General features: G+C 42.9%; 1 protein-coding gene across 1 annotated transcript in view; it reads left to right on the top strand.

Annotated features, from left to right (window-relative positions):
• The first annotated feature begins 10,117 nt into the window (after positions 1–10,117).
• SLC6A19 (solute carrier family 6 member 19) overlaps positions 10,118–13,809 on the top strand; it is a 116,179-nt gene continuing 112,487 nt past the window's right edge. The window contains exon 1 of the mRNA XM_077491821.1: positions 10,118–10,413. Coding sequence (XP_077347947.1) covers positions 10,212–10,413 — 202 coding nt within the window. The 5' untranslated portion in view covers positions 10,118–10,211. The remainder of the gene's footprint in view (positions 10,414–13,809) is intronic.

Genomic DNA, 13,809 nt, shown 5'->3' with positions numbered 1-13,809 from the left:
TGCAACTTCTGCCTTTTCAGCTGGTAGAGTCTCCCCCCCATTCATGAATTTGTGGAATGTGTGGTACCTCAGTGGCAGGTTCCCAAATGCCATTTCTTTTCACAGAAGGCCATTCTGACTAAGGTGTATATTACTGCTGACTCATGGTCCAGCAGGCATGGACAGGGACATTACCTTTCTTTCACAGCTCACTGGGTAACTCTGCATGCAGGATGCAGGACAGGGTTCAGTATTGTTAGAGCTAGTTCCGCCACTACACCTCCAAAATGCTAGTGTTGATTCTGCCACATCTCTCTCCTCCATTCCCTCCTTCTTCCTCTATGGCCTCTTCCTCTGGTGATTCCTCCTCTGAACCAGCAGTGCTCCGTAGACGTTCAAGGGGCTGCGCAAGCACTCAGGCAAAAAGATGCCAATGCAGTGCTTAAGTTGGTCTGCTTAGGGGACAGAAGCCACACTGGGGCAGAGATTCTGTCAGCTCCGCCGGAGCAGGCTCAGAGATGGTTGATGCCATGCCAGCTTCAGCCAGGAATGGTTGTATGTAACCATGGCACCAACCTCCTCTCCGCCCTCCGACAGGGACACTTGACCCATGTTCCCTGTTTGACTCACGTCCTGAATTTAGTGGTGCAGCGTTTCTTGAACACATGCCCTGGTTTACAGGATCTCCTGAGGCAGTCCAGGAAATCTGTGGTCATTTCCACTGGTCATATAATGCCAGTGCTCGGCTGGCTGATATTCAAATAGAATGCAACCTGCCCAAGAACCGCCTCATTTGTGACATGCCCACCAGGTGAAACTCAATGTTGGCAATGCTGCAGTGGCTGCACATGTAGCAGAGGGCCATCAATGAGAACCTCTGTGAGTATGGCCCCAGGACAGGGTCAGGGGAGCTTGTCTTTTTTTCGACACGCCAGTGGCTACTGATCAAGTATGCATGCACTGTCCTGTCATCATTTGAGGAGGCCACGAGGATGGTGAGCAGTGACAGTGCATGCATCAGTGATACTGTCCCACTTGTCTTCCTGTTGGAGCACATGCTTCATGGAATAATGGACAGGGCACTTGAGGCAGAACAGCGGGAGGAAGAGGAGGACTTCCTTACCTCTCAAGGCCCCCTTTATCCACTAATACTAGTATTCCTGCAGGCCCGCCGATCACACAGGAAGAAGAGGAGGAGGATTGTGTCAGCATGGAGGTGGAGGATAACACTCAGCATCAGCAGCAGTATTCAAGGGATCGTTTGCAGTCCCCAGAAACCCATGTTGTACGTGGCTGGGAGGAGGTGGTTGAGGATCATGTCATCCTTAGTGACCCAGAGGACTTACAATCGAATGTCTCTGCAAACTTACACTGCATGGCCTCCCTAAACCTTCAAAGCCTGCGAAAGGACACTAGGATTCGTGGTATCAAGGAGAGGGATCGTTACTGGCTGGCAACCCTTCTTAATCCACTTTACAAGGGAAAGGTTGCAGAGCTTATCCAGCCTTTCCAGAGGGAGCAGAGGATGAAACATCTTCGGCGGCCTTGCAGAAAGGCAATGCGTTTCCAGGGCCTGGGAGGTTACAATTTCCTGGTGCTGGACAGTGTGTTGCTGAGGCTTCATTCAGTCACAGAAAAAGCGGTGGAGAAGGTGGCCGGCTGACCGATGCCTTCAGACAATTCTTCAGTCCTCAGCGCCCAGGTCTGATCAGCTCCAGCAACCATCACCAGCGTCTGAATTACATGGTGCAGGAATATCTAGGGGCAAGATCAGACTTGGAGACCTTTCCACCAGAACATTCACTGGGTTACTGGGTCTTGAGGATGGACCACTGGCCAGAGTTTGCTCAATATGCAATTGTGCTACTGACCTATCCTGCATCCAGCATTCTTTCAGAATGCACATTCAGTGCTGCTGGAGGCTTTGTAACCAATCACAGAGTGTGCCTGTCCACGGGCTCTATTGATCGGCTCACATTCATAAAAATGAATCAGTCTTGGATCACCAGCTACCAAGCACCTGATACTGATGTAACCGATTGATTTTTCTATGGATATGAGATCCCTTGAAGACTGCATATGCTGAGTTACATAGTTACATAGTTAGTCAGGTTGAAAAAAGACACAAGTCCATCCAGTTCAACCTTAAAAGTGACTATCCTATTATGCTGAGTGACTATTCCTCAATCTTCATGATGATAGCTTCTAGGAATATTTTCAGTTCAGGGCACCACCACCACTGCCCAAGGCCCAATTTTTCTGCCCCCGTTTAACAGGGGCATGTAATTACAATTTTTGATCTAATATTTCACGGCAGGGCCTGTTCCTGCGCTCAACAAAAGTATCTGTGAGGCTTTACAGTGTTGTGCCACCACCACCGCCTAAGGCCCAATTTTTATGGCTCTGTTTAACAGGGTACATTCAAAAGAAAATTGGGACTTTAAATGAAGCAGTTGAAACGTGGAGGTAAGAGTAAAAAATATTTAATTTTATTCATAACAAATATATAGTAGAAGAGTAATTTCATATATATACATGTAATTGGCACAAGATATAGTCATGATGATACAAAGGTATATATAATAAACACATGAATCAAGATGAGTACATAGTAATCAAGTAATGATATATACAACAGTAATATGGCCTGCAATTGCCAAGGACGGCATGCCCAGTACCTGTGTCTGTAATTGCATGATAAAAATAGTACTAGATAAAATCTGATGACATCATCAGGGCGTAATAAGTATCACTGTAGCATCAAGTATAGCTCGATGCATTTTGTGGATGTTTTGTGGATGTTTCTCCACTTATCAGGACCTTTGTATCATCATGTCTATATCTTGTGCCAATTACATGTGTGTATATATATGAATTTACTCTTCTACTATATATTTGTTATGAATAAAATGAAATATTTTTTACTCTTACCTCCGCATTTCAACTATTTCATTTAAAGTCCCAATTTCCTTTTGAATATACCTAATATAGGCATGGGGGCGCCTTATCATGCTTCATTTAAAGTCCCAAATCCTCATTTTTATAGTTTTTACTGTTTAACAGGGGCACATAATTACAATTTCTGATCTAATATTTCACAGCAGGGCCTGTTCCTATGCTCAACAAAAGTATCTGTGAGGCTTTACAGTGTTGTGCTACCACCACCACCGCCTAAGGCCCAACTTTTATGCCCCTGTTTAACAGGGGGACGTAATTACAATTCTTGATATAATATTTCACAGCAGGGCCTGTTCCAGCACCCACCAAGAGTAACTGTGAGGGCTTACAGTGTTCTGGTACCACCAACACCCAATTTTCCGCAGAGTTTATAAAGTAGGCCATATAGTATATACAGGCGGTCCCCTATTTTCAAACATTCGATTTACAAACGACTCCTACTTAGAAACGGAGGGAGCCAACAGAAATCGAGAGGAAATCTACCCTGAGGAAGGGAAATTCTCTCCTGTAAGAGTTAATATGGGAAAAGGGTGTCTCCACTGATGCTTTATCACCAATCCTTGTTTCCCTAATAACCCAAAATTTTCTAAATCCAATTGTCACTGGGACAGAAAGTAGGGGGAAATCTTCTCAACAGGGGCACAGACAGCAAAACAAATGTTACAGGGTGATGATGACCCTTCCCTATGTTATCCAAAAAGCTTAAAAATAGATTGGTGGGGGGCAACATTACATTACAGCCGCAAGCAGTTTTAAATGACTTTTATTCCTTTAGGAATGTAATTTTGTGCAGGGACTGTTCTAAACACGGGAAAAATGCGTCACTTTAAAGGTATACTAGTCATGTTGTAATATGTTGGTAGGTTTATGTGGGTTTTTATATTATTATTATTATTATTATTATTATATATATCTACACATACAGTACAAGATTGACCAGGCCAGATTTCAGTTCACAATGGTTGAGTTGTTCGAGCCAACTCAATTACACATAGCAAAAGGGACTTGTTGATCAAAGGGGAAGTGGCCAAACGAGATTTTCTCCACATATCAAAGGGGACAGATAGTGACTCTGGGCTATGTTAATGTTAAAATGCAAGAATACAAATTAGGGCAGTTTATGACCGCAGCTGTTTACGGCTAGAGGTTATTGTCTGTCACTCTGAAAGACGGAAGCAGATCAAATGCCTAATGGAAACGGCCAATCAAGATGCTCAGCCATTCAGTGTATAGGAAATATAACCTGGCGTTCAGTCTATTCACTTTCTCTGTAATTATGAAGGTACAGGTCTAGGAAATAAGGGACTATGAAGGCTAGTGTATTTACTAGAGTTGTCATATTTACTCTGTTGGATTTTAATCATCGGTTGCAAGACTTTGTTCTGTGTTGGAAGTCAATAAAGTGCATCTCTCTGGAAGAATTTGGTTGCTGTGGAAGATTACTTAATTAACTACTAATTATCTACCCACTATACTATATCACTACATTGGTGCTGTGACTTGAGCCTGAAGATGAGAGAATCCTGGACTTATGTGGATTTGAGCTTCCAGAGCATATAACAAGTTTACTTTCAGTGAGATGGTGAGAGATGTGATGAAGTGAGACTGAAGAATGGACTGTGACATCAGCTCGTCTTTGCGCAATATTCAAGATCTTGATGTGATATAAAAAGGCCTAACAGCTATATGGGCCACTGATGTTTACCAAATCCTTTTCCAGTCATGGTCTAAAAGTTATATTATCTAATAACTGTTTCATGGGGATATTTTAGAGGCTGGTGAAGAGAGATGTAACCAGTTTCAACGTCATATTTTCTATTAGCTATTGTAAAGCATTCAGTTCCTTAAATCATAATGATATTTTTTTGTTGTTTGATTTATGGGTCAGTTTTAGTAGTTAGAACTGACCCAAGTGGGGGTATATGCTGTAATATATTGGTAGGTTTATGTGGGATTTTATATAATTATTATTATTATATATATATATGTAACACATACAGTACAAGATTGACCAGGCTAGATTTCAGTTGACAATGATTGAGTTGTCCGAGCCAACTCAATTACACATATCAAAGGGGACTTGTTGATCAAAGGGGAAGTGGCAAAACAAGATTTACTCCACATATCAAAGGGGACAGATAGTGAATCTGGGCTATGTTAATGTTGAAATGCAAGAATGCAAATTAGGGCAGTTTATGACCGCAGCTGTTTACGGCTAGGGGTCATTGTCTGTCACTCTGAAAGACAGAAGCAGATCAAAGGCTTAATGGAAACGGCCAATCAAATTGCACAGCCATTCAGTGTATAGGAAATATAACCTGGCGCTTAGTCTATTCACTTTCTCTATGAATATGAAGGCACAGCTCTAGGAAACATGGGACTCTGAAGGCTAGTATATTTACTAGAGTTGTCATATTTACTCTGTTGGATTTTATCATCTGTTGCAAGACTTTGTTCTGTGTTGGAAGTCAATAAAGTGCTCTTTCTCTCTGGAAGGATTGGGTTGCTGCAGAAGATTACTGAATTAATTATCTATCCACAATACTATATCACTACAAGTCACCCCCCAGGCTCGATATTGAAAGGAATATTTCACTTTTATTGTTTCACTTTAAGCATTATAAAAATCACTGCTTCCGAAAAAACTGATGTTTTTAAAACTTTTTTTGCATTGTTACATGTCCCCTGGGGCAGGACCCGGGTCCCCAAACACTTTTTATGACAATAACTTGCATATTAGGCTTTTGAAATTAGCACTTTAGATTTTTCACGTTTGAGTCCCATAGACTTTAACAGTGTTTGTGTGTTCGCACAAATTTTTTGCCTGTTCTGGACGAACCGAACTGGGGGGGGGGGGGGGGATGTTTCAGCTCATCCCTACTTGGATGGCTTGATCAATCTAGGTATCATAATTATTTTCTCCTGAGGGTGTGGAAACTTTTCCCGAGAAGTACCGTAGTTTGCGATAATCACAATTGGTTGACACTACTGTTTTTTTAAGGAGCCCTGTGACTAGCTTCCCAAACTCGGCCACTAGGAGGCAAGAGGAGTCTTCAGAGGATGTAGCTGGCTTTGTGTTGGTAACCTTTGGGTCTGGCGTGGTGCTGGAACTGTATGGACATGTATCTGATTCTTTTGGCTGAATTAGACAAAGCTCAATATTGTTAGCCAATTGTACACAGGTACCTCAGAAACGGTCAGTGACTAATTGCTTACACTCTAGCAGTGCGTAGGTGTGAGAGGTTCCACGGTCTGGTTTAACATCAATCACTCACACCTTCCTGTCTGGGGATAATGTCTTCACGACTTGACTGATCTGCTCTTCAGCCCATGCCTCCCCAGGAAGCTCGATCACTACGCTTGACTCTGGCGGGCGTCTTCTCCACACCACTGGATCACAGTGGCAGGGTTCATTCTTCTTCTTATGGGGGAGTCATCTTGAGGAGTTGATTCCAGAGTAATGGTATATCCCAAGTAAGCCCCCAGGTGTATCGCTACCCCCGGACGAGCCGCGTAACTATAGTTGGTTTTCGTTCTCTGCCTCTCAACCCCAAGAACTGTTCCAGCCCCTCTGGCACATCTAGCAAACAGTATACTTGCAAGCACAGTATTAACAGACACAAATATAGTGAACAGGAAGTTTGTTTTCTGGGAGACTTTCCACAATCAAAATAAACAGTAGTCTGATAACTCAATAGTAAAGAATAGCAAACTGTAATATTTAACAATATAAATCAAAACCAAATGTAGACTTCAAATTAGCACAGTCAAACAACTTAAAGGGGTTGTAAAGGTTCCTTTTTAAAAAAAAAAAAAAAACATGTCATACATACCTCCACTGTGCAGCTCGTTTTGCACAGAGTGGCCCCGATCCTAGCCTTCTGGGGTCCCTCGGCAGCTGTCTTGGCTCTCCTCGCATCAGCTAACCCCCATTCCGGGAAGCGTTCTCCCATGGGGGTTTGCTTGCGGGCGTGCTCCCGTGATACAGTCGGTGGCGCCCCCCGGCATCCCACGTCATTGATTTGATTGACAGCAGTGGGAGCCAATGGCTGCACTGATATCAATCATCCAATGAATGAGCCAAGAAGAGCTGAGAAGCCCAGTCGAGAAGCCAGCATGTTCACGACACGGGACTTTTGAGGGCTCAGGTACGTAAACGGGGGGCCGCTAATCGGCAGATGTTTTTTCACCTTAATGCATAGAATGCATTAAGATGAAAAAACATGTGCCTTTACAACCCCTTTAAATTACTCTAAAATGGCCTATGCTATCAGGCATAAAGGGGAACAGAACTGGCTTAAACATGGTCATGGTCTGTTTCCCTCAAACCCTGAAATCACATACCCAGGCAATGATCATGTGAGGCAATAGGCCACAAATGTGAATTATTACTTTAACAATTAATGTGAGAGTTCCCCTTTAAAGGTAATCAATGTAATCACTAAATTACTGGTACTAAAAGAGTAACAGAAAGGGTCCTCACAATGGAGATATCCAGGATCTTTGGCTAGCCTGGCGTTGGTGCACTTGGTGTCCTGTTGAGAAGGATAAACAAAGTGTAATTGAAAGTATCCTGGTAAGGCATGTAGTGGAATGTAGGATGCTAGCAGTATCCTGGTAAGGCTGATGAAATGTAGTGACTGTTCAGCAGGGTGTAAGTATTCCTACAAATGTGGGCACTGGTAAGGCTTGAATACAGTGTCTTTGGGATTAAATGAGCTTGTATCCGATGGAACTATAAATACCAGAGATGCAAACAAAGACAATGGTGTCTATATATAGTGTCTGGCGGTACTACAAATACCAGAAATGTGAACAAAGATAATGGTGTCTGTATATCTCCAAAGATGCATGTGTAGTGACTCTTCTTGTGCAGGCCAACCCGGGACTGCTCATGAAGCCCAAGGCCGGGATAAAGGGGGATGATTGGTCAGGTGCAGCGGGATCACCCCACACCCCACCCTTGCAATGCCAGTGGTTGCAGCTCGTGTCTCTTTCCCTGTTCTAATCTGCCTGTCAATGCGGCGCTGCATAAACCCACCCTGAGGCGCTGTTAGCCCTTCAGTCGCAGAGGGGGCACCGGCCTGACACCCCCCCAGTGTGTGGTACCTGGGGGTGGCCCGCCCCCCTGCTGGTACGCCACTGCCTAGACCAGCCTTTTTATATCCTCTCCCCGTAGTCTGTTCTTCTCTCCTCAGCAGTCTGGAAGTTGCAGTCCTAAAACAGTGCAATCTCAATGTGAAACGTGAATCCTAGAACTACAATTTCCTGAATGCTTTGCTTCCTGGTGTTGACACAGTCTTTGCTGCCACTAGAGGGAAATAGTTTCACTGAAGCAATGTTGCAATGCGTCTTCTGATACTGCAGGTAAGATAGCTGGCTCCTAGCTACATCTGTACAGCAAATGGACTGTTCACTTTGTGAGTGTAGTTACACTTTGCAAGGGAATTATCCCCAGAGCTTAGTGAATGAGATGAATGAGATGAAACTCTGCTGACTCTTATGATCTAATCTTGTGACAGTAAAAATGTTTTTTAAAATTTCTTTGTACGTAATTGAGTATACTTTTCAAAGGGAAGCTCCATCACATTTTCTACACTTTGGGGAAACTTCCATTGCAAAAGGAACAGTGTATTTGCCTTTAGTAAATCAACCCTAATTTGACACTGGGCAGGATTCCTCCTTGGGTTGCCAGAGGATCCCTCCTGCACCCGAGTTTCCAGGCCTGAGATCACCCCCACCAGACTAGGAGGTTACCTTCAAAGGCTCACTGACAGCCTCCTAGCACTCCATCTCCAACTTCCACCTGAACTCTCCTGCCCTGTTGGGCTGACCCTGAGTATTTGACAGGGCCTGCCCCCTGCCAACCCATCCGTTGGGGATTGGTTAGGGCCCTCATGAATACTCCAGGCAGCTTCTCCTAGCCTCCCTTCCATTCTTCCGGAAGTTTCTCGCAAGTTTCAGAAGTAAGGGCAGGTACCAGAGATGCTGCCTCCTGAGTCATACCAGCCTCCCTGGCTCACTCACCCGACCCAGATTCAAACACAGGCATGGCTGCCAGCCAAGCCAAAATATTTTACCTACACTAACAAAAATCCTAACAATACCTGCTCTAGCACACTAGCATCAATTGACCCCCCAGCAACATAAGCCCCCCTCTAGCAAAATAGCAACAACAGACCTCTCCAGCAACAATAAACATCCATGAAAAATTAGACCCTTTCCAACAACAATAGATCCCCCAACAGCAAGCATTATTAGACCCTCCAGCACACCCCAGCACCCCTTGCCATTATATAAAGTACCATTTAGTACTGAAGGTGCCGGAACTGCATTTCCCCACGTCACCCCTGAAAAAAAGCCCTGCTGCTGTCAGGAGCTGTATGCAGGCATGTTGCCTTTTTAAATTGTGAAAGGTTTTCCCTGCAGCTGATGACATCAGGACTAGAAAGAGGGACTGTCAGGAGCAGAAAGCATCCAACACTCCTGGAACCAGAAGTGGTAGGAAATTGAATTGCTTCATTCAAAACACTGGATAAGGAATTGACAGGAGAAAGGCCTCTTCAACACCATTAGTAACAGGTTATGTTTAACCTGCTATGTAAAAAGTGGTGACAGTGTCACCTTAAGGTTCCCTTTCAAGAGTGGGGATACTAACCTGTATGCCTAGTGTGCTTGGCTGTTAACTTTTGGGGGTAGGGGAGACACAACATAATTTTCTTAAATACAACAAAGTACAATAACAAACAAAGAAGGAAAAGATGATTCCCAAATATTAGTTGGTGTTGAATCAGTCCAGTCCCAGAGTAGAAGTTTGAACTTTGACGATTATTCATTCATCCCTACTATAAACCTTTGCTTTGTTAGAAGCACGCACCTATTAACTTTTCATTGCTACAATCTGTTTTATAACCAGAAATGTTATCAAACTGTAAACATGATTACAGAAATATTTAGTGTAAATGATATGCTTGTTCTCCTTCGTACAAGTGGAGGAACTTATTTTTTTTTTTCTGAGCCATTGAGAAGCGCAATAAAGACAGCAGCTCTTTAAACTGCTCTGATACTGATAAGGCATTAATAATTAGAAGAGCTCATTTGCTGAAAGTTTTGCTGACATTTCTTTCTGCTTTAGGTGGTGCTTTTTTTTCACATGAGTGCCAAAGGTTCACTATAAATACCATCTGCTCACATTGAGAGTCATCACTTTCATTAAACATTAGACTGTGCTCTTTCATCTACGTATGTAACAAGAAAGTGACATCCTTTACATCATGGTGAAGCTTGTGCTACCAAACCCTGACCTGGAAAGCAGGATACAAACATATGAGGAGCTTGAAATTTTAGAAGAAAAAGAGGCAGGCGAAAGACCACAATGGGATAACAAAGCACAGTATATGCTTACCTGTATAGGTTTTTGTGTAGGACTTGGAAATGTATGGAGATTTCCTTACCTGTGTCAAAGCCATGGAGGAGGTATGTGCCTTAAGATTTATTATGATAAAAGTACAATGTAATAACCAAACTGTAGAAAGCTGTGTAGATGTTTGAACAAAACAGTTTTATTCCTCTCTGTATTTAACATATAAGTAGGAAAGTGCTTATTTATAAAAAAAAATATCAGTTTGTATAGACTTACACAGGAATGTTAATAAATGTGTTTTTTTTTGTATGTTGTTATTAGGGGTGAGCTTGACACTTTTATTTTTCTGAAGACTTATGTGAATTTTTGTTGAAATTTATTAAAGTCAATTGGGAGGATGAAATTAGGGTGGCTTTTGGTTGTCTTCTAACTTTAGGAAGCATTCGTTATTACACACATTGATTTTTCAGCTTGTTGAAAAATCTCAGAATTATGAAGCAAAGAGTGAAAATAAGTACTTCTGACATTGGGCAACATTCGTTATCACAAACATTGATTTTTCACCATCGCAGAATAGTAAAGCAAATTTTAAAGAATAACAAAAGAAATTGTTCACTCGTGTACCTCTGTAAATAAAACAGGTAGCAAGACATGTAGTAGAAGTTACTGGTGTATTCAAAGACAGGCGTATGTCTCCACATCTGTCATTATTGGGAAAACATCTGTGCCCACCCTTAAGCTGACCATACATGGTTGGATTTTTGTTTGAACTTCCCTACAGAAATTCAGAAAAAAAAATCAACAAAACAATCTTTCTTGCCTTCATTGGATCAACTAATTTTGTTCATCCAGATCTACTATTTAAATGGAATCCCATGACACTGTTTTGTACTTGTATACTACACAATAATATACTTTGCATGCTCCACGAGTGAGTTTGATGTGGCATTGTAATATTTATCTGACAGACCCATTGGAAGCAATACTTTTACTAATGAGTACATTTCTCTCTTGGGGTGATATATCAGACAAATTAGAAAACCACAGAATATACTGAGCCCATTTTTGAGTTTATTTCTTAATATAAGTTGAACAAAAGCCAGTGCATATTGAAGGTTCCAAGGTTTCCTTAGTTCAGTGCATAAACACTTGTTTACATGTGTGGTTGTGCGTGGCAAGGAGTCAACTAACCAATACTGCACCTCATCCCCAAATTGTATGAAAAGAAAGAGAGCGCGACCGGGGAGAAAAGGGATTATTGCAGTGCCAAATCCCCAAATTTACATGTATGAGTGCTGAACATTTACAAATCAACATTTACATGTATGAGTGCTGAACAAATTATAGACAGTGATTTTTGGTGCTTGTGTACTGCATAGCTCTAACGGCTGGTTTAAATAGTCAGGGATGATGCAGATAAGTAGTTATCCTCACAAAATTAGGATACAGAAGTCAACCTTTAAGATGATGGCTTCTGTTTTCTAGGACAAAGGTGGGATACTACTGGTTACCTACCATGAAAGGGTGGAACACAGAAAGAAACTACACATCTCCACTGGAATAAAGGGAAGGAGCATTAGTATCCAAACAGCTGAGGAAGATATCACAATAAGAGAGACTTGGAGCATAAAAAGGTTGGAAGCATAGGCACAGGGTACACATCTAAAAGCAAGCTCTACATGACTGAATGCCAAGGGTTCTGGCAAACAGAAGGAAGCCAGAGGGGCTTTAGGGATGATCCATGATCCAGCAGTCTTTAGAAAATATCTGGCATCGGGTGAACTTCACCCACCTCTCACCTTCTGTTTCATAATTTTAAAACATTTTTCGAATAAGATGAATATGGTTTGAGGTTGTCACAACAGCTGACTGGTTTGCAAGGTCCTCAAAGGTGCTTATACTCATAAAAAATGTAAAAATGGGTAGCAACCTGTCTTAGGTATCAGGGATGGGCTGGATGTTTAACAAATAGAGCGCTTGCAGGAAGTTCGCCTGCTCCAGAGTGCCCCATAATGCACTGCGAGATCGCTGCGAAATGCATTGACGCTACTGATTGGCCAAAGCATGAAATCAGTCATTGTAGTATGTATGTATGTGTATATATGTAAGAAGGCCAGTATGGTGGCCTGAATTTATGGGAGGAGCCCGGGGGGTATTTAACCAGCCCACTCGCCTGTGGTCTTTGTCGGTTTCCTGTGCGCAATACTACGTCACTAGGCCGACTGCTTAGTTTCGTTGCCATTCGGAGAACTTCTCTCTACAAGAAGTCTCATGGTTTTCGTTCCCGTTCGTGTTTTTTGTACAACGTCTCTGGCTCGACTGCCGCAGGTAAGGGTCTCGATTGACCTTTTACTAAAAACATTTCTATTGAGTGTCTTAAAAACCCGAAACTCGACACTAAACTCTCGAGTCATTCGTTGTGAAACCGGGTCGTTAGTCACTCGAACGCACTATTATCACAGCCCGCTTCATTGCACGGGCCTCATTTCGGTAGAATTGCTTAAAGTGGTTTGGTACCTAAAAATGAAAGTTCATGTTATTAAAATCAACAGATAGCATACTTACCTAAACGAACCCTGAAAAAATAAAAATATTATTTACTTACCTTTTATTTCTGATGTTTCAGCTGACTTCCGGGTTGTCCTCCCGTGGGAGTAGGCGTGGCTATCGTCCTCGCAATGGTCCCTGGGAAATTTCCCAAGAATCCATGGGGGACAATGAAAGTTTTTCTTTCCTTGTCACTGCTCTCACTGAGCATGTGCAAGATGGAGCGGAGCATGCTGGGAGCCAGACGTCATCATATACCAGGAAGTAAATGCCTGTGGGCTTCAGACGCCCACAGTTAAAATGGAAAACGCGAGAGCAGGTTTTTATAAGTCATCCTGAGGAAAAGATTCGTCGCGCCGGGGGTCAAATAAACGCCGGACGTGGATGCCAATCGAAGGTAGCACTCGCCCACCAGTGAGACAGGTAAGAAAAAAATAAAAAAAGAGTGGAATCCCGCTTTAAACTAGAAATATTGCACTATTTTCGTAGCTTATTGTATTGTCTGCCTCGTCACCGTGTTCCACAGACAAATCGTTGCCAGTCGCATCACACGGCACAACGATTCGTGCCTCTGCCACGGCTGACTCACTTGGATCATTTCATTTTATCATTTCAAACATTTCACTCATTTCTGTCACCTACTGCGATCCGATTTGAATCCAGTCGCATCCGCAATGCGGCGATTCGTCCCGGTGTACCCCAAGTTGCTCGGCCTCATTTCGGTACATGCTCCCGAGCCCGCTCGTTGTTAGTCGTAGCCTTCGGCTTATCGATCCGGGTCTCTGTCACGGGAATCATTTCACTGTCACCTATTATGTCCTAACTCGAAACCAGTCGCATTCGCAATGCACAGGTTCGATCGGCGTGTCCCAGTTGCGTTGACCTCATTTCAGTACATGCTCTAGAGGCCGCTCGTTGTTGGTCGCAGGTCTTGCGACTTCCCCGATTCGTGTGTCTATCAT

This window comes from Lithobates pipiens, unplaced genomic scaffold (assembly GCF_037356315.1).
Source record: "Lithobates pipiens isolate NorthernLeopardFrog02 unplaced genomic scaffold, aLitPip1_a1.2 Scaffold_19, whole genome shotgun sequence".
In the NCBI taxonomy this organism is placed as follows: domain Eukaryota; kingdom Metazoa; phylum Chordata; class Amphibia; order Anura; family Ranidae; genus Lithobates; species Lithobates pipiens.
Note: the sequence above shows the minus strand (reverse complement) of the source record. Positions and strands in the feature narration are given on the sequence as shown.